General features: G+C 39.0%; 2 protein-coding genes across 2 annotated transcripts in view; one reads left to right on the top strand and one right to left on the bottom strand.

The window, feature by feature from the left end:
* LOC139467967 (nuclear factor NF-kappa-B p105 subunit-like) overlaps nucleotides 1-5,362 on the top strand; it is a 42,281-nt gene extending 36,919 nt beyond the window's left edge. Inside the window, exon 21 of the mRNA XM_071249584.1 lies at nucleotides 346-5,362. Coding sequence (XP_071105685.1) covers nucleotides 346-440 — 95 coding nt within the window. The 3' untranslated portion in view covers nucleotides 441-5,362. The remainder of the gene's footprint in view (nucleotides 1-345) is intronic.
* Nucleotides 5,363-6,801: 1,439 nt separating this feature from the next.
* On the bottom strand, nucleotides 6,802-12,604 carry LOC139467966 (uncharacterized). The gene is made up of 3 exons (XM_071249583.1): nucleotides 12,417-12,604; nucleotides 10,737-11,170; nucleotides 6,802-9,039 (listed from the first exon to the last, which is right to left on the bottom strand). Exons 2-3 carry the CDS (start codon nucleotides 11,167-11,169, stop codon nucleotides 8,636-8,638), a joined length of 837 nt encoding a protein of 278 aa, XP_071105684.1. The 5' UTR covers nucleotide 11,170; nucleotides 12,417-12,604; the 3' UTR covers nucleotides 6,802-8,635.
* Between the last annotated feature and the right edge of the window lie 7,568 nt (nucleotides 12,605-20,172).

The raw sequence follows: 20,172 nt of genomic DNA, 5'->3' as shown, positions 1-20,172 counted from the left end.
GTGGAAGGGTTCAATGAAGGGATATATATGAATAAACTCCAAATTCAATTATCATCTTTATTTCCTCAAAATGTAAAGTTACTTGTGACAAAAAATAATTAATAAAACAATGCGGGGGTGGGGGTTGGGGGGAGTTTTTAAGCTGAATTTCATATTGATAGTGACTGGTGAATGGGTTTGGGTTTTGTAGCATTTTACTTATTTCTTGTCAGCAGAATAAAAAAACACTTGTTATTTTTTTCAAATTTCAATTATTCGGATTTTTGATCCAAATTTAAAAAGGCCTTAATATGTGATTGTTGTACAGGAACTACACAAGAAGTTAGTCCTTAATTATTATTTCAGGGGACAAGACAGCCACAGACACGCGTGTTGACTCGGGGGTGGAGAGTATGGGGGGGAAGGCCCTCCCGTCACGCTGCAACCTCACATCATCATAGAGAATCCATCACAACTGAGGTCAACACACCTAAATTGTCCATTAAGTACATAGACTCACAATTAGGATCCCCCTAGCACAGCGGGACAGGTTGTAGGACAGGATAGGTAGTGTTCAGGCCTACCCTGTTACATCTCTGTTCTTTGATGTTCTCATACATCGGGATATTGAAATGAATATTTTACTTTCTTAAAGGCATTCATTTAGATAAAAACTTTTTATCACATTTTTTATGTTTTACATTAAATGAACATGCATATGAGACATGCACTTACAAACTTCAGGTGTTTGATACCCGAGAGTTGGAAGTCTGGCTCCTGGCGCTGAGTTCTGCCTAGAATCTCTCTGCAGCCTCTGCCATACATCATTGTTGTTACAAATATACTCATGAATGTCCTCTCGTTGTTACATTTTAGTCTGTCAAGTCATAAAGCCTGTTGGCAGTGTGCTGTGGTACTAGTTTCCATGTTAATTCATTCCTGTTTGTTCCCATATAGCAGATTATTCCAGTAAATGTATAATACGTGCTGATATCCCACTCGACCCTCCACATGATTCTTTGAGCACCCTGCACCCTCCAAGACTGGTGAACACTTTCACCACAGTTGTTCCACTTCATTCTGATAAGGGCGGTCGGGCAGCCTAGTGGTTAAAGTGTTCGCTCGTCACGCCGAAGACCCGGGTTCGATTCCCGACATGGGTACAATGTGTGAAGCCCATTTCTGGTGTCCCCTGCCGTGATATTGCTGGAATGTTGCTTAAAGGGGCGTAAAACCATACTCACTCACTCACTCATTCTGTTAATGATAATAATTTACCACTCAATAGCTCTGGACTGCAGATTATGGAGGGGAAGGACTCCACGCCCTGCTACAATATAACCCCTGTTAAAAGATCAGTGTGCACTGACATTGCATTCTCAACTCCCTGGAGAGTATACACTAATGTAGTAAAAATTACCCCAGTGGGGATTCCGGGTTCCAATTGGTCCCCAGAAGCTTATGCTGGTTGTAAGAGGCAACCAAATGGATCATGCCGAATCAGTGACTTCGTTGATTGCATGCCATTGTACAATGTAGATTGTTGCTCACAATATCGATCATTGGTTTGTCTGGTCCAGACGCAATTATTTACAGGCTACTGTCAGATAGCTACAATGTTGTTGAGTGTGGCATTAAACAAGAACAAAACTGAAAAAGACGAGGGAACATGACCAAAAAAAGTATGAGTGATCTAACATTATATTGCTTCAAGACATTGTTCGAAATGTTATTGTACGTTTAGGGATATCAGTTTATGTGCCACAGCATCACTTCAGCAACTGTGATACAAGAAAATATAAAGTCATTTTTCTTCACTGTTTAAACCATTCCTCATCCCTCTCTGATGATCTTCACGTCATTATTTGGACATTCAATCTGTTCAGGTTTGGAATATGTATGTGTGGAATGCTTAAGATATGCACCTATGTGTAATAATTGTACAAGTAATTGCTTCTGTTGTCATCACATATGAACACTGAAATCTCTGTCTGCACAGCCCAGGCCCACATGCACAAAGCCATCTTAGCGCTAAGATTATGGTAAGCCTAATTTAATGTATATGGGAGTTATGATCATCTTAGCGCTAAAATCGTTTTGTGCAAGTGGGCCCAGGTCATGAGTACGAGATAACAGTTTTTCCCGAAATTAGGCCAGACTTCTTTCAGTGGGGGAGGGAGAGGGTTAGCGATTTTTGCCCCCAAAAATCAGTTTGGAAGGTTAAAAAAATACCAATTTTAGATATTTTTGTTCTATTCCCACCAAATGTTAAGAAAGTAGGATGGGTTTTTTCCAAATGAAGTGGGGGTGGGAGTTTTAAAGATATATTTCAACAGGTTTTAATTTATCTATATTGAGAGTGACATTGATTTAGTTTTTTTGTTTATAAACATTTTATATATTTCTGGTCCGTGGAATGTATCTAACCCACTGATTTTCATGGGTGGCTTTATTCACATGTTCATTTGCTGGAGTCAGCAGATTTGTAAACCCAGTTTTTGAAAAAGTCTGACCTTTACATTATCATTATTATTCTATTAATATTTCTTTCTACAAATTCTGTGGAACCGTTTTCCACAAACAGGAGACGTAGATGATGCTAGTTAGGGCATTATGGCAACTCATATACTATAGGTCATCACAAATTGAGCAAAATGGTCAGAGGGAACAGTGAGCATTGGAAACGAGTTCCTGTAAAATATGTTCCCTTGTTTCCTAAGAAATACATGGTCGAGTTGACATTGGAAATGTTTCCATTGAATTGTATTTGTGGTTTGACATTGAAACTGTTTCTGTGGAAATATAGTTAAGGTTTGACATTCAAACTGTTTCCGTGGATATGTTTGAGGTTTGACATTGGAACTGTTTCCATGGAAATATATTTGAGGTTTGACATTGAAACTGTTTCCGTGGAAATATATCTGAGGTTGACATTGAAACTGTTTCCGTGGATATGTTTGAGGTTTGACATTGGAACTGTTTCCATGGAAATATATTTGAAGTTTGACATTGAAACTGTTTCCGTGGATATGTTTGAGGTTTGACATTAAAACTGTTTCCATGGAAATATATTTGAGGTTTGACATTAAAACTGTTTCCGTGGATATATTTGAGTTTTGACATTGGAACTGTTTCCATGGAAATATATTTTGAGGTTCGACATTGAAACTGTTGCCGTGGAAATATATATGAGGTTGACATTGATACTGTTTCCGTGGAAATATATCTGAAGCTTGACATTGAAACTGTTTCCGTGGAAATATTTTTGAGGGTTGACATTGGAACTGTTTCCGTGGAAATATATTTGAGGGTTGACACTGGATCTGTTTCTGTGGAAATATATTTGAGGGTTGACATTGTAACTGTTTCCACGGATCAGTAGCTGTATATACTGATCCTATATTTACCATAGTGAGAATTTGTTGACCTTGCTATTGATATGTTTGTCCAGACTTAACACTGTCCTGCTTACAAGGTAAATAAAAGTGTTATTTGATTTTTTACACACTGATTCTTGTGTTAATGTCTCTGTATAATGTAAATATACAAGTATATCACAAATACACCTGTCCATCCATATATTTGAATTGTATTTCTTTTGAAATCATTATGATTCTTGCGCATTGCACACATAGCTCATTAGATATGCAGTGGACAGCTTGATTACACCTGACTGGCGTAAAACAACATTCACTCAGGAGCATGGACAACATCCATTCAGTGACTGCAGTACACGGCAATACAAATACCATATTCGACGTAATAAGCGCCCAGGGCGTTCTCAAAATTAGAAATAGGGGGCTCTTATTAGAATATTATTTTGGTGGAAAAAAAGCATAGTTGAAAGATAAATTTCGTGGTTTGTGCTGACAGTCTGAAATGTTTATGTACGACAGATATATTTTTCCAGAATTTAATTGCCCATAAATAAGGGTGCATATAACACACATGTGCGTATTATACCGAATAAATAAATCTTGTGTACATTGATCAATTTGATGGCATACTAATTGGGCTTATTCACTAGCCAATATATCAGCAAATATCTCTGTGGGCGCTTATTACGTCGAATACGGTAATACATGTTAGGTGATGAAGGTTTTGGCTGATGTTATTAAGATAACCATGTAACATGATAGATTTTTTGTGTCAAATTCTGCAATAAAGAAAACAGGGAGTTCCACTGAAGACGCAGGACCAACTATGAAGACGTTGTAATAGATGTTGTTTTTATATGATCAGAGTTTTGGAAAGACGTTTTGTAAACTCTTTGTCCCATTGGGTGAGCTTCAGTACCTCAGTACTTGTTCCCTGTCCTGTTGCAAAGTTGCTTGCTTTTGTTTAAGGTCATAGCACATCTTTGCATCACTGCTGACACGATGATGAGTATCTTGTGTTGCAGAAATTCACCATGAAACAAGTGTGGCAAGTTTATCATATTGGAAGATCCTTAGATCGAGCATTTATTCAAGGCAGGCGTTTCAAGTTTTCATTTTTATCAATTTTGAGTCAATTGTCTCTTTACAGTGTTCAAATGGAATTGATCACAAGTTATAAAGGAACATATCCTAACCCTTAAAACCTAGTATGGAACTGTTGAAACAACTCCTCTGCATACGATTATCTTTGACATGTTCACTATGGAAACACAGACAGTTTTGGTATTTGATCAGGATTTAGTCACGGTTCTTATGCTGCATTGGTTGACAGTGTTTTGTTAGTCAGGCACTTATCCCAGGCAGGTGTATCCAATGATGTGGGGGATGTGTATTAAAGTGCTAATGAAGTAGTTGCTGTTGACATTTACGTTGTATCATCAAGGCCAGCCAGGCAGTCAGACCAAGGCCTGTTGAAATAAAACCATGCATCCTCGTTTATCCTGTGTGATTTATCTCTGTATTATGATGAATACCTTGGACTCATTGCCACCTAAGAAGTTCTGTCACTGCCTCCATTCGCTCCGAATTGTTAACAAACAATTTTTCTCGCACATGAGAGTAATTTGTTTGGAAGACTGGTTTTAGCATTGTGACTTCCGAATCAGCCTGAAAAGCAAAACAATGGAAGCAAATGGTTCCAGGGTATTTATCAAAATGGATGGCATCAGTGTTGGTATCCAAACAACTGATATTGGTAATGGACACAACACACGTCGGCCATGTTTGTATCTTCACCACTGTTCTGTTAGACTTCAGCTTGTTAAATGCAGTTTTTGTGTATATTGGGAGCATGTGAAGTTGCAGTTAATGCAGACAAGGGAAAGATGACAAGATGCTGTTGATGGTAAGGACTTGTAGATGTTGCTTGTACATGCAGTATTCCACTGTGAAGTGATGGCTTCTACATATCCTACTATTACCCAATAAACTTATTTTATCTTTGAGTTTGGTTTTCTAGTTTTTGTTAGTTAAGGTTAAAAACTGGGATTTACTGGATGTGAAATCCGGCATCCTATGTGCATTTAAAGTGTTTGCAAAAGAAATAGAGTGCATCCACTGACATGTGGAAAATGTGTATGCATGAATGCTGCTACTTCATGATTTGCTATAACTTAACAAACATAATTTCCTTATGTTATCATTAAAATATTTAATTCACAGCTGAAAGCTTCACGATCTTATAGTGAGAGGACTTGTAATTTCAGCTGGGGAATTCCATATTTATTTACTCTGAGCTTGAGCAATTTTATATCACTTGTGGTGTGTGCTGTCTCTGTATTGATTGGGTTAGTGTGCTTCAAAGTTTGAAGTTCAAACCCTGGTCAAAACAACAACTTTTGTGAAGGTCAAGTACGTCTTCAAGTGCAAACAAACATTATATATGATATTAGAGATTATATAAGATGAATCAAGAAGGAATTAAGCTGCTTTAATTCACACTGTTGTATTCAATATGTGACACTTCTCTGGGACCCGTATTTTTAACCCTAGGACTACAATTAACAGTTGCGAGTCCCTGGTACCCCCAAAATAAAAAAACAAGGTAAATACCTGTTACAAATAATGAGATCATATACATTACAAAGCAATCATTTAGGAAATAAACATACTGCGTTTTCAATGTAGAGGTAGGTTACCTGTAGATTTAACCGTGCTAAATTGAATTTAGATCTGAATACGCAGCGTGAGGTTTCAAATGTTAAATTTATCAGTTTTGTTTTCACCATAATATATCACTTGAACTTATGACAGGCACTGGCAGCATGTAGCACGACAGTTTCCTAAGCTAACAGGAGAAGTGCACCCTGAAAGAATCTAAGCAAGCCTTGCAGAGGTTTCATTCTACACCACACGACATTATTATGACATCATATTGCTCATTGTTAATCAAAACATATGACATCACAGTCACCATGACAAAAGCCCCTCTTATCAAATTCTCCGTTGTCCTCAAATCCTGAAAAATACATTTTCTTAGTAGATTTGTATCATGTTTGCTGATAGAAATGTATTGCCACACACCTTTTGAATATTGTAGTAACCGCATCTTTGCATTTTGCAGCCTATAATTGGTCATATAATTATTTAAATATGCCTACCGACAATGACTGTATAAGAAGTACCATTCTAAAATATAAGTTTCAGTGGTGATGTGGATGTCAAATCTGCTGTTTCAATCAGAGACGGTTTATTGTAATTTGATACCTCTGATTGACCGATCAAAATTGAGTATTTTACAAATTCATGGTAGAACGAATGTTATGTCTTCATTATATTCACTCACAATTTACTTTTAAGATGTCTGTAATCCACACATCCACATCTGCTCATGTGCAGCAAACACAGAAGACATGGTTGTTTATTTTCAAGATTTATTGTACAGTCTTATTCTCAAATCACATTCATGGTAAACAATAACAGATTCAACATCTTTGAACATAAAAAAAAACAAAAGAAGAAACAACAAAATAAAACAGGATTCACATACTTGTGAATTGAAAGTGAGTGAGTGTGGTGTACTTTTAGCAATATTCCAGCAATATCATGGCGAGGGACACCAGAAATGGGCTTCACACATTGTACACATGTGGGGAATCGACTCAGGGCATCAGCATAATGAGAGAAAGCTTTAACCACTTTTCTACCCCACTGCCCCTCACAACAGCTCAGCGCCAAGTGAAGTTTAAGTTTTATGGTTCTTCATTAAAAAAAGTCTAGTTTCCACCGTTGCCAAACTAGGCTGGTATTATGGAGTTACATTTTGGCTGGACTAACGAGTCTATGCATAGTCCAATCGACATCGCGCAATGAAACCCGGTTCGTAAACTGTCTTTCAGATGTAAGACCTTTTTTTATCACAATACAGATCTTGATTATCGATCAGATCATCTTGACTGGACGCCGCCATTTTGTTTGAAACAAATGCAAGTGATGGAATCGGATTGGTCCATATGAGAGGCTTAGAAGGGACATAACTCGTAATAACCACTGGTGGCGCTACGATCGAGCCCAGGAATTCCAGCCTAGTTCGGCAAGGGTGGAAACTGAACTTTTAAAGTCAGTTCACTCTCTTGCCTCGGGAAGATGCACCAAAACAAGATAGATCCTATCTCAGCTTAACCGTCTCAAAAGTGTTTACAAGAGAGTCGAGTCATAACCCCATGTGTCATCACTAGACTCACCTGCACAAATAACACAAAACCCCTTTTAATGTCTTGACAGAGTGTGAAAGGTTTAGGAACTATGTCCATGTAATTCCTTGTAAATGTGTGTTTATTACAAGGGAATTCATCATTATGCAGTGTATACTATTGATAAACACTTGTACTTAAAATGACATTATACGACAAAATGAATCTTATGTGTCTAATTGCTATATCTATATTACAATAATGTTCATCATAATACCGGGTCACACCATCCTTATTCCATCTGAATGAAACAGGGTGGCAGATTCATGAAACAGGGTGGCACATTCATGAAACAGGGTGGCAGATTCATGAAACAGGGAGGCAGATTCATGAAACAGGGAGGCAGATTCATGAAACAGGGTGGCAGATTCATGAAACAGGGTGGCAGATTCATGAAACAGGGTGGCAGATTCATGAAACAGGGTGGCAGATATATATGAAACAGGGTGGCAGATTCATGAAACAGGGAGGCAGATTCATGAAACAGGGTGGCAGATTCATGAAACAGGGTGGCAGATTCATGAAACAGGGTGGCAGATTCATGAAACAGGGTGGCAGATTCATGAAACAGGGTGGCAGATTCATGAAACAGGGAGGCAGATTCATGAAACAGGGAGGCAGATTCATGAAACAGGGTGGCAGATTCATGAAACAGTCAGTGTGGCATATTCATGAAACAGGGTGGCATATTCATGAAACAGTCAGTGTGGCATATTCATGAAACAGGGTGGCATTTTCATGAAACGGAGGCAGATTCATGAAACAGGGTGGCAGATATATATGAAACAGGGTGGCAGATTCATGAAACAGGGAGGCAGATTCATGAAACAGGGAGGCAGATTCATGAAACAGGGTGGCAGATATATATGAAACAGGGTGGCAGATTCATGAAACAGGGAGGCAGATTCATGAAACAGGGAGGCAGATTCATGAAACAGTCAGTGAGGCAGATTCATGAAACAGGGAGGCAGATTCATGAAACAGTCAGTGTGGCAGATTCATGAAACAGTCAGAGTGGCAGATCAGTCATTGAAACACATAATGTTCCAGAATCCCCCCTGTAGATATGTACTCTGAGTATCCAATCCTCGGCACTGTGTAGCCTGCAGCAGCAAGTGTCATTGCAATCGGCAGAAAGTGTTCAATACGCGGATGTGCTACGGGAAATTCCTGCTTACTGACACAGCCAATCAGCTTCCTCCGTTTGTCTTCCCGTGTATATTCCGGATTTTGCAGGATATCATGCAGCCACTTCTGGTATTCCAGAGCCCAGGGGGCAGGGGGACCCGGAGGTCCCAGCATGTTCTTTCCATGGGTTGTGAAGCCACTGCCGATGATCAGGATACCCTCTTTCCGAAGGTCAGACAATGCCTCACCAAGGTCAAGGTGCTTTTCCATATTGAGGTTGGACATGAGAGAAAGCTGGAACACTGAAAACATTACACACATTGAATTAACATCTGTTGTGAGAACTTTACTACTTGTTTTTTTAACCCAAAGAATCTTTGTTTAAAGTAACATAGTAATCAATTTAGAAGCAGTTCATAACTTGATCAGGCCAAAATCAGAGTTACCTCCCTTAGCACCTTCTCTTCTTATCTACTCAACATTGAACATATGCTTTCATATGGTGCCAGAAAGGTAAGTAAATGTACATGTGAAGGAAATAAAGTACCAGGCTTATCACATGTTGTCACAATAGTCCCTCAATATGGTCTGAAGAATTTGCAATGCTGTTCTTTCTCCCTTGAGGGGACACCATGTAAACACTGCTCAGTTCACCATCTCCAGGGCTAGCATTTCGTAAACACTAAACACTAAACACTAAACCCCTGGACCCTATCCCTGTGATCCTCGCAATCTCAAACTACCCGCCCTTGTTTTCGTTTAGCCAATTTGATTGGCTACGCTACAAGGTCTAACATACCAATCAGAATGCGAGTTACAAACCAGTCTCAATGTTGAGGTGGCGATATCAACAACATATTGGCCAGTCTCACTGATATCGATAGAGTTTGAGGGAAATTCAACATTGAAAAACACAAAAGAAGGCCGTCAAAAATCCTTTAGGTGGAAAGCATGTCTTCTTGTCCATCAAAACTGGCGGGGGCTTTAGTTTCTAGGCAATACAAGTTATCTCCCTTATCCATTTTCTTTTTTCTTATCTTAACTTTTGATTGGTCAGTAAAATGTTAATGAAAATCAAGGGCAGGTAATGTAAGATTGCACGAGAAACCACGAGGATGGATCCAGGGCTTAGTGCAGATTTACCGAAATGCTCGCCCTGGAGATACAAAGGATGTTTCTCACTAACAAATTACCAAGTTAGGGTGTTAATGTTTACAGTATCAAGCATTGGTACATGTATTTACTTATTCAGAGAAAGGTTTCATTATTCTCCTTATATGTTTACAGTCACTAAGAGACTCCCCTACATTTGATCTGTAACTAATTATTACAGTCACTCTATGTGAATTTTAAGTCATTTCTTTTTCTTTTTCAAATTCATCAAAATTATAGCAGTCAGACAAATAAATATAAATCAAAGAGCAACCAAATCTCTATCGCAGAACTTTTGTAACAGTTTTGGTATGGCTGTGAGTCTATATAATGACCGATGCATCAGTGCATTATGATACTATAGAAGTTATTGTATCTCGAGTTCTTGCATCGAATCAAATGAAAAAAAACATATCCCTGAGTTCCATGTCACACATGCCCTAACAGAGATCAGCAGGTAAAAAAATAGATTTTTGTAACTGTGCCAACCAGTTACAAAAGTGATGTCGGATTGAGAGCCACAATTGAATAACAATTCAGACAAGTCATCACAAACATGTACATATCTTTCAACCAAAAGACCAGCTGGTATGTTTCAGCAGTTTACAACTAAATCCACTCATCTGAATCCCAAGTCTAGTAACATTCTGTTTGGTCACAGCTTAAAATCATCCATTTTGATAATAGAATTACAAATAGACTGCTGTCAAAATGAGGCTAGTTGACTGGAAAATGACTTTTGGTACAAAATGTACCAGTGTCTGGTTATTACTATTCAGCATTAAACCAAATCTCACTCTCAATTACAGATATTACAGAATTACATAAATGGACCAATCTGACCTACCTGGAATATCAGCTTTAGGGTAGATCAGGAGGAGTGGGACAAAGACACCGTGGTCAAAGCCTCGATTTCGGTCGGAACCACAAGTAAATCCCCTTGCCTCCAGCACCTGCCTGGTTCTCTGGGCCGATTCCGGAGCCCCAGGGGAGGGCCACTTCAGCTTGTATGTGTCACTAGGAAACCCATAGTAGTCGAAGTAGAGGGGTGGGGAGGGGCCGGTCATGACTGTGGGGCGGGGTTCTTCCCAGTGGGCACTGACCACCAGGATGGCTTTGGGGCGGGGCATCTTTTCTCTCTCGACCATGTTCCTGAGGTAGTCAGCGGCCTTGGAGTCCTTGTCTATTGCTTTGAAGGCTGGGAAGTCGTCCCTTGACATGAAGAAGGAGGGGCCGCCGCCGTGGGAGAGGAACACTACTGGCTGAAGAGTCTCAGACATGCTGGAACATGGAACGTACTTTGTTGCCACACAGACAGTTAAATGGAAGTCCAAGCAACATTGGTTCAAGTCATTCCCAAAACCATTCTTAAAAACTAGATTTATATAAAACATACAAATCTAGCAATTGTTCATTAACCTAATAACACGGAGACCATATCAGTTTAACATGTCACTAATTACTGATTCATTACTGAATAACTTACTATAGTTGAATGCTTTAAACAAAAATATCAATTAATTGATTAATATTGGGGGGGGAGCATTAATATGGAAAGGGAAGTAACTCTTGTCATTTAAACATACCCTACTCCTTGTAAAATACCCTACACCACCCTCAGTCAGTATGTACCCCACCCCCGTCTAAAACCCTACACCACCTTCAGTCAGAACATACTCCACCCCCTCTGACAACCCTACACCACCCTCAGTCAGTATGTACCCCACCCCCGTCTAAAACCCTACACCACCCTGAGTCGGAGCATACTCGACCCCCTGTGACAACCGACAACACCCTCAGTCAGTATGTACCCCACCCCCGTCTAAAACCCTACACCAACCTCAGTCAGTATGTACCCCACCCCCGTCTAAAACCCTACACCACCCTCAGTCAGTATGTACCCCTGCCCCGTCTAAAACCCTACACCACCCTCAGTTAGTATATACCCCACCCCCTTCTAAAACACTACACCACCCTCAGTCAGTATATGTACCCCACCCCTGTCTAAAACCCTACACCACCCTGAGTCGGAGCATACTCGACCCCCTCTGACAACCTACACCACCCTCAGTCAGTATGTACCCCTCCCCCGTCTAAAACCCTACACCACCCTCAGTCAGTATGTACCCCTGCCCCGTCTAAAACCCTACACCACCCTCAGTTAGTATGTACCCCACCCCCTTCTAAAACACTACACCACCCTCAGTCAGTATATGTACCCCACCCCTGTCTAAAACCATACACCACCCTGAGTCGGAGCATACTCGACCCCCTCTGACAACCTACACCGCCCTCAGTCAGTACGTACCCCACCCCCATCTAACAACCTATACCGTCATCTGTTGGTACGAACACACCCAACACCCTCCACCACCCTCAGTCAGTACGTTATACCTACACCAGCGTAACATCTAACACCAGCTTCTGTTAGTATACATACACATTCCCTGTCTAACACGCTACACCACCCTTAGTCAGTAGGACCCAACATCGTCTATGTTATGGTACTTAAACTGCTACTTCTTACCTGTTTGTGTAGCGTCGGTCAATCACTTGTTCAGATGTAATTTACGCACAAACGGATATCACCATGTAACTGTTACTTGGGTGTCACGTCATATATTGCATACATATAGTGTATTTCCAGAAGAAACGGCAGTTCCGAGAACCTGATATCGTAAAACGCGTAGTCATTGTGCTTAGTCATAAGGAAGTTCCGTCACTGAACTGACAATGTAAACAAATGCAATGGGATGGGATTTTTGGGGCGCTTCTCTCACTTACATTCAGCACTAAGATAATCTCCCTTATAACATATACGGACAAAACATCAAATTTCTTATAAGGGTAAGATCTTAAAACCGTGCTGTTTGGAAATGTAAATTCTGCCATGTGAAGTAGATATTAAACTAATAGTATTTGTTCATGCGTGTGAAACAAAACACTTTTGAAGGACTTTAAAGTACGCATTTGAACCTTTTACCACCCACTGTGTGTTGTGATATATTTCATATGCATGTTTGTATCGGTGAGGTCCTCAAATAGACATTGCTGTTGACCAACCCATTTGAAGCAAAATGTATTCAACACGTTAAGCGCCGAATTGTATCAAAACAAATTCTGGGGGACATGCGAGATCAGGAAATGTAAGGGATATCGTTTAAACATATTTTATGACAAAAACATTAGGATCGGACAAAAGTGTTAACTTACGATGTTCTTCAATCTTCTTACTGGTATATTTGTATTGACAATATTTATTTCCAAATATTACATACTGGGAAGAATATTAGTAAACAAAATGTAAATAAATGTCTATATAAAATCTACCTGCAATGACTACGAACACAGTACATATAATGTTGCAAAATTGCATAATAAAATCCAGAAATACATATTTGATGGAAAATACAAACATAATTCGTTGTAATAATCGAATCTGGACCAGACAATCCAGTGATTGGCACCATGAGCATCGATCTACGCAATTGGGATAGATGACATGCATCAGCCGCGTCACCGATCCTGTTAGTCGCCTCATAGGACAAACGTGGGTTGTTGAAGACCAATTCTAACCCAGACTTTCACGTGTTTGTAAATTCAGTCGCCTGTGGGGCCCAGCAATGGGGTGCTGGGGACACATTCTACCCCGGGTCCCCACGGGGTGTCATAGAGTGTGTGCAATGCGCAATGCAATCTGTGTATAACCAGTCACAGTTAGTGCAACATTAACTTAAACGTCAACCTACATGTTTGAAGATTAAAGTGCTCGGTTTCAAATGTATAAATAAGAGGTATCTCCTCTACGGTGGGACTACAACAAAATCTCCTAAATCAATACATGTCAGTAAAGAATATCAAACTTTTGAACAGTTAGGTAAAATATACTGACGGGCAAAAAAAGGTGTACATGTACACTTGAAACTTGGATGTGACCTAAAAGTTAAAAACGACTGAGCTGTTGTGAGACAATCATTAATATGATGTAAATGTAATATCGGCTATGATATCCCTATGAAATACATCACCGGCGAATAATCACTTCTTGTGTGTTTTATTTTTAGCCACCATCAAACAAACATGTGGTGGAGAGGTTGCGCTCCTATGCTCGCCGACACAGACACAGAAGACACAGGCAGACACACACTCAGATACAGACACAACACACAGACAGAGACAGACACACACGCACATGCACACACACACACACACACACACAACAGACTCACACATGCACACACACACGCACGCACGCACACACACATACACACACACACAACAGACTCACACATGCACACACACACGCACGCACGCACGCACACACACAGACACAACAGACTCACACATGCACACACACACACACACACACACACACACACACACACACACACACACACATACACAGACACGGACACACACACAATAAATACAATGCAGTTATCTTTATATATTTATATCATCACGTAAAGACATAACTGAACCTTCAATTCCTTGTTCATATCCCGTCTTAAATAGAAATAATCATTCATATCGACATAATTGTGTCAAGAATACAACCATGATATTGCTGACATTTGTATCTGAAAGAATCTTTAGAAACCGTGTTTAGGTCCATTTCCAGCAAAATCAAGAGATGGATTCAGGAAAGAGATAGATGGATGTGTGTACTATCATCAATAGCTGGAAGAGCTCGTAAAATCTCTTAAAGTTTGCCAGTGTCTTTCTTTCCGTGGGGTGGGGTGGTGAGTGGGGGTCGGTCCTATCGTCTGAGGTGCAGAATTTAGACAGAGTTACGTCATGCAGTAAGCGTGTCAGAATCTTCTTGCTGTTGATTCGAATCCCAGGTTCGCCCTAGTTTTCATTCCCGGTGTGTCAGCACGTACTCTTTGGATTTTATCAGTGTGGTAAACACCCAAGATCTGCATCACCTTCCGCATTGAGCTGAGCTGTGACTGGAATACTGTTAAACCAAACTGGTTTAATGCGTTAAACCAAACTCACTCGTTCTTTCTTGCCATGTTTGATTAAACATATCTTTATTCAGTGAATCTGGATAAAAAAAAATTACAAATAGAATATAGTTTTATTCTAAGGTTCCGCTCAAGGAATTGTTTCCCATGCAACCAGTCATTAATTGACTAGTTTTGACAATACACTTGCTTCTGAAATAATGCGCAGATGAGAATTAGCGTATTCCGGTATTTAACAGTTGATACAGAACACGTTTCGCTACCCCGTCCTTTGCTGACGTGGTAGACTGAGCAACTCACATACTCCTGTGTAAGAAGGTATACATTTCCTGAGATAATGCGAAATGACTAATGACATGAAACAAATGAAGTTATAATATCATGTTTCCTTCAACTAATATTCCATACATATATGTAGGTATAGAATTAACACATTGTGTCTCGAAAGTCATGAAAATATAAACTTTGCCAGGTCACACGACGAAAAAAACAAAATTTAGATTGCCACGTTTCAAACTGTGCTCCGGCAGCTGCCTTGAATTTTTATCGTTCTTGTATTTAGATTCTCCCTATGTAAAGGATTTATGTAGTAATTGGTTTAAGCATATTTGTATTCCGACTTAAAATTGGGATCGGTAAACATGACAATACTTACTTTAATACCTCTCCCTATATAAAAACCGAGTAACAGAAGAAATTCAAGGTGTATACATATTTTGATATTATATGTGAGTGTTTAGAGTACTGATTAAATGTTAATCTACTACAAATGTGATGAAAGTGTGGACAGATAAAATAATTCTGACTGTCAGTTCTAAATCTGTCTTATAATAACTGGTGAGGTGAGGTGAAATGGGGTTTAACGTCGCTAGATTATTGCACTTATAAATATAGCGACGGGCATGCACGTGTGTGTGCGTGTGTGTGGCTGTTTGTGCTAGTCCGTTTGATGCCGATTCATAGTGCTAGCCAACTGAGATACCATGCCGCAGTTTAACATGAATACCCCACTCAGACACATTCTACTGACTCCGAGCCGACCAGTGCTTGTTTTAGCCCCTTAATGCCGAGCGCCAGACAGGGTAACAACAAGTATCATTTTTAACGTCTTTTGGTATGACGCGCCCGTGGATTGAACCCCGGTCCTCATAATTACTGATATTGGTAGATGCCTACGGATTGGGGAGGAAAGTAATGTATTATTTTGGTTCTCTTTTCGCAAGCATTTCATATGATAATTGATACACTAAAACGCCTATAGAAGGGATGGAAAGCAAATAAACATATTTAGATTAACCTTTTGTAAAGCATTTCATAAATAATTTATACATCAAGATGAATACAAATGAATTTAGAAAGTGGTCAAATGTAACAAATGTTATACTCGGGATAAACACATCCTTAGTAAAGTACAAATTTTAGTACTTTTTTTTCGAAGAGATTCGAACCCACACTCTCAGATCTGGAAGTCTAGATCACGTACATTGTGTACCCCTTTGATATATGTACATTGGCACGGCTCCCATTGCCGAAAGTTACCAACACACAATGCCATATAGAAAGTTGTCAGATGTAACAAATGTTATACATGGAATAAACACTTGATTTAAACAATATTTATTTCCAAGAAAAAGGAATGGGATTGGTGAACAGGTTCAACCTATTTAAACACCTCTCCCTACAAAGAACATTGAACAATTAATAAGAGTAAACTGTACATAAAATGATAAATTTAGATTGATTATGTCTACTGTTGTAAATATTATGATGATATACAAGTCACACACAAATACACATATACTAAAATACACGCATACATATATCGGTACATAAACAAACAGCATACCAGCATATCACACGTACAAAGAACTATTTGGTCGATGTAATCGTTATGAAGTCATATTTAGATTTTAAATCTTTTTGATTTTGCAATGAACAAATGGACAGATTGTACAATAGCAAGGTTAGTATCAGTAGATGTAGCATTTCCATAAAATACTGAATCCAAGTCATATCCCTTTATACCAAGTCATATCCCTTTACGCCAAGTCATATCCCTTTATAAAGTTGTACATATTATTCGGAAGATTACAGTAGTTGCGACATGAATAAACACTGACTTACTAAAGTACAGTTTCTAGTACGACGGTTTAAACATATTTTTATTCATTGGAATGAGTTGGGATTGGTGAACAAGCTTTACAGCTTATGTTAACACCGCTCCCATATATCACATATTGAAATGAAAGATGTGACGTCATCGATATAGACATTATTTAAATAATATGTTTTTACATATAACATCAAATACAAATACAAAGTGAACATAAATAGAAAATTACAGCTTGTGTGTGTCTAACAAGTCGTTTGATACAAAAGTAATAGTCAATCATGAGGTTATTGTCCGGTTAATTTAATTATTAATTTGTGAAGAGCTGAAACGTTTCGTCTTGATGATGAAATCGTGGACGGATTCAACTAATATCTGGTTTTCAGAGTGAGCAAGTTCATTGTTTCCGTTCATAATAGTATCCAGGTTATAACCGGTAGTGTAAAAGTGCATTTTAAGTCTTATCTGAGTTAAGTTACAGCACGATCGCTGTCTCTGTAGGCTGGCGATAACGTTAGATATGTTAAGATGCCTATTGATGGGGGTTGTAAGTAAAATAACATATTTAGATTATCGTTTTTAAGGCATTTCATAAAATAATTGTATATAAAAATATGCCTATAGATGGGAGTGGCAAGTAAACATAACTTTCCGTTTTGTGCAATGACATACTGACATTTATTCCTTTCTGTGTATTGCAACAATCTTATTCTTTGAACTTGTTTCTTGTACAGTGTAGAGAGATGTTATTTAGACGGCAAAATATCAAAGACCTCAAAATACTTTTCTTAATTTCCAAAACTAGCATCATACAAAACAGCACCCTAACAAAGCTCGAAGTCGGATTAATGAACCACTTCCTTTGTTTCCTTCTACAGATAATGTATATTGTATATTGTATATTGTATTATTGTATATTTAAAATATGTACGTTACCTGTATACGGGTGAAAAAGTGTCTCAAACGAACCTTCTCTACCACCTTTGAAATATTCTTTAAAAAACAAACAGTCGTGAGACCGGAAATGCCTGTGATGATTGATCCAATTTGTTTGATGCAGCGCGTGATGTCCTTCCCTTTGATGCACGCCGACACTAAAACATGATTGTAGAAACAGATTATCGGATTACGGTGCAGATCACCTACTCGAGATCCGTTTATTGAGTCTACTATGTTTACTTAATTAAGCTACTCTTACAACGTATTCTTTACATCCAATTAGCATAGGATTATTGATTTGATTTATGTAATGTGTTTAAGATGATGAGGAATCGGCTAAAAACAAACTGAAGCAGTTCCGGTATATATAATTATAAAATCTGAACAGCTTGTATCAATAACAAGGGAATTTGTCATATAACAATTCCTGTACATACCACGCTCATCGCCCATCTTGTCTTGGTATCCAATTACAATCTTGCAACTACCTGTTGAAATGTAAGTCAGGCTAGCAGCAAACCAGTGGATTCACTGTCCAAGCATTTTGACTTGTCAATAAAATATGTTTTTCTTTTTTCATTTTTATGCAACATTCATGATGGGTAATGTTTTTTTTAAAAAAATCTTTAAAAAAAGTCAAATGCCGTATATAGGTTTGACATTCGAGCTCGTACGTTATAGATATTGTCACCGTACACCTATACAGACAGAAACGTGTTAAACACCGATCGTTCTTTATTTGCATATATGACGAACGTTTGTATCTTGAGGAAATATCCACATATAACGTCAATCTCAAGATGAATATTTAATACACTAACAATGCCTACATGACAACAGAGCATTGTATATTTCACCAGTTGGTCACATGGTTGTCATGTAACTATAGCAATGGAACAGTTGCGTAACATGCCATCAGACAACCGATTTCGGTTTCCGAATTTCAATATGATTTTGTCACTTTGTCCAGGTGTATATATATATGTATATATTTAGGTCACATTCTCAGTAGTCAATAGTCGATGTAATACGGGGGTTAACTAATGTATTGGTTAACTCCCGTATTAGTACTCAGAGAATGTGACCTAAAGGTAGTTATTCTTGAAAATAATTTTGATTGATATCAATTCGCTAATTTAGAACCTTAGTGAACATTATAATATGTCATGACAAGACACCCTCAAATCATGGTGCATCTATACCACCCTCAACTCATGCTGCATCTATACCACTCTCAACTCATAGTGCATCTATACCACTCTCAACTCATGGTGCATCTATACCACTCTCAACTCAAAGTGCATCTATACCACCCTCAACTCATGGTGCATCTATACCACCCTCAACTCATGGTGCATCTATACCACTCTCAACTCATAGCGCATCTATACAACTTTCAACTCATGGTGCATCTATACCACTCTCAACTCATGGTGCATCTATACCATCCTCAACTCATGGTGCATCTATACCACCCTCAACTCATGGTGCATCTATACCACTCTCAACTCATGGTGCATCTATACCACCCTCAACTCATAGTGCATCTATACCACCCTCAACTCATGGTGCATCTATACCACCCTCAACTCATGGTGCATCTATACCACCCTCAACTCATGGTGCATCTATACCACCCTCAACTCATGGTGCATCTATACCACTCTCAACTCATGGTGCATCTATACCACCCTCAACTCATGGTGCATCTATACCACCCTCAACTCATGGTGCATCTATACCACTCTCAACTCATGGTGCATCTATACCACTCTCAACTCATGGTGCATCTATACCACCCTCAACTCATGGTGCATCTATACCACCCTCAACTCATGGTGCATCTATACCACTCTCAACTCATGGTGCATCTATACCACTTTCAACACATGGTGCATCTATACCACTCTCAATTCATGGTGCATCTATACCACCCTCAACTCATGGTGCATCTATACCACTCTCAACTCATGGTGCATCTATACCACCCTCAACTCATGGTGCATCTATACCACCCTCAACTCATGGTGCATCTATACCACTCTCAACTCATGGTGCATCTATACCACCCTCAACTCATGGTGCATCTATACCACCCTCAAATCATGGTGCATCTATACCACTCTCAACTCATGGTGCATCTATACCACTCTCAAATCATGGTCCATCTATACCACCCTCAACTCATGGTGCATCTATACCACTTTCAACTCATGGTGCATCTATACCACCCTCAACTCATAGTGCATCTATACTACCCTCAA

This window comes from Haliotis cracherodii, unplaced genomic scaffold (genome assembly GCF_022045235.1).
Source record: "Haliotis cracherodii isolate W230 unplaced genomic scaffold, xgHalCrac1.p SCAF_2, whole genome shotgun sequence".
NCBI classification, from domain to species: domain Eukaryota; kingdom Metazoa; phylum Mollusca; class Gastropoda; order Lepetellida; family Haliotidae; genus Haliotis; species Haliotis cracherodii.
Note: the sequence above shows the minus strand (reverse complement) of the source record. Positions and strands in the feature narration are given on the sequence as shown.

What these genes read in the sequence shown, in the direction of transcription:
- LOC139467966 (XM_071249583.1), bottom strand. Translation starts at nt 11,169, where the DNA reads ATGTCTGAGACTCTTCAGCCAGTAGTGTTCCTCTCCCACGGCGGCGGC. An exon ending in CCCTAAAGCTGATATTCCAG is followed by an intron (nt 9,040 to 10,736) that starts GTAGGTCAGATT and finishes TAATGTTTTCAG; the next exon opens with TGTTCCAGCTTTCTCTCATG.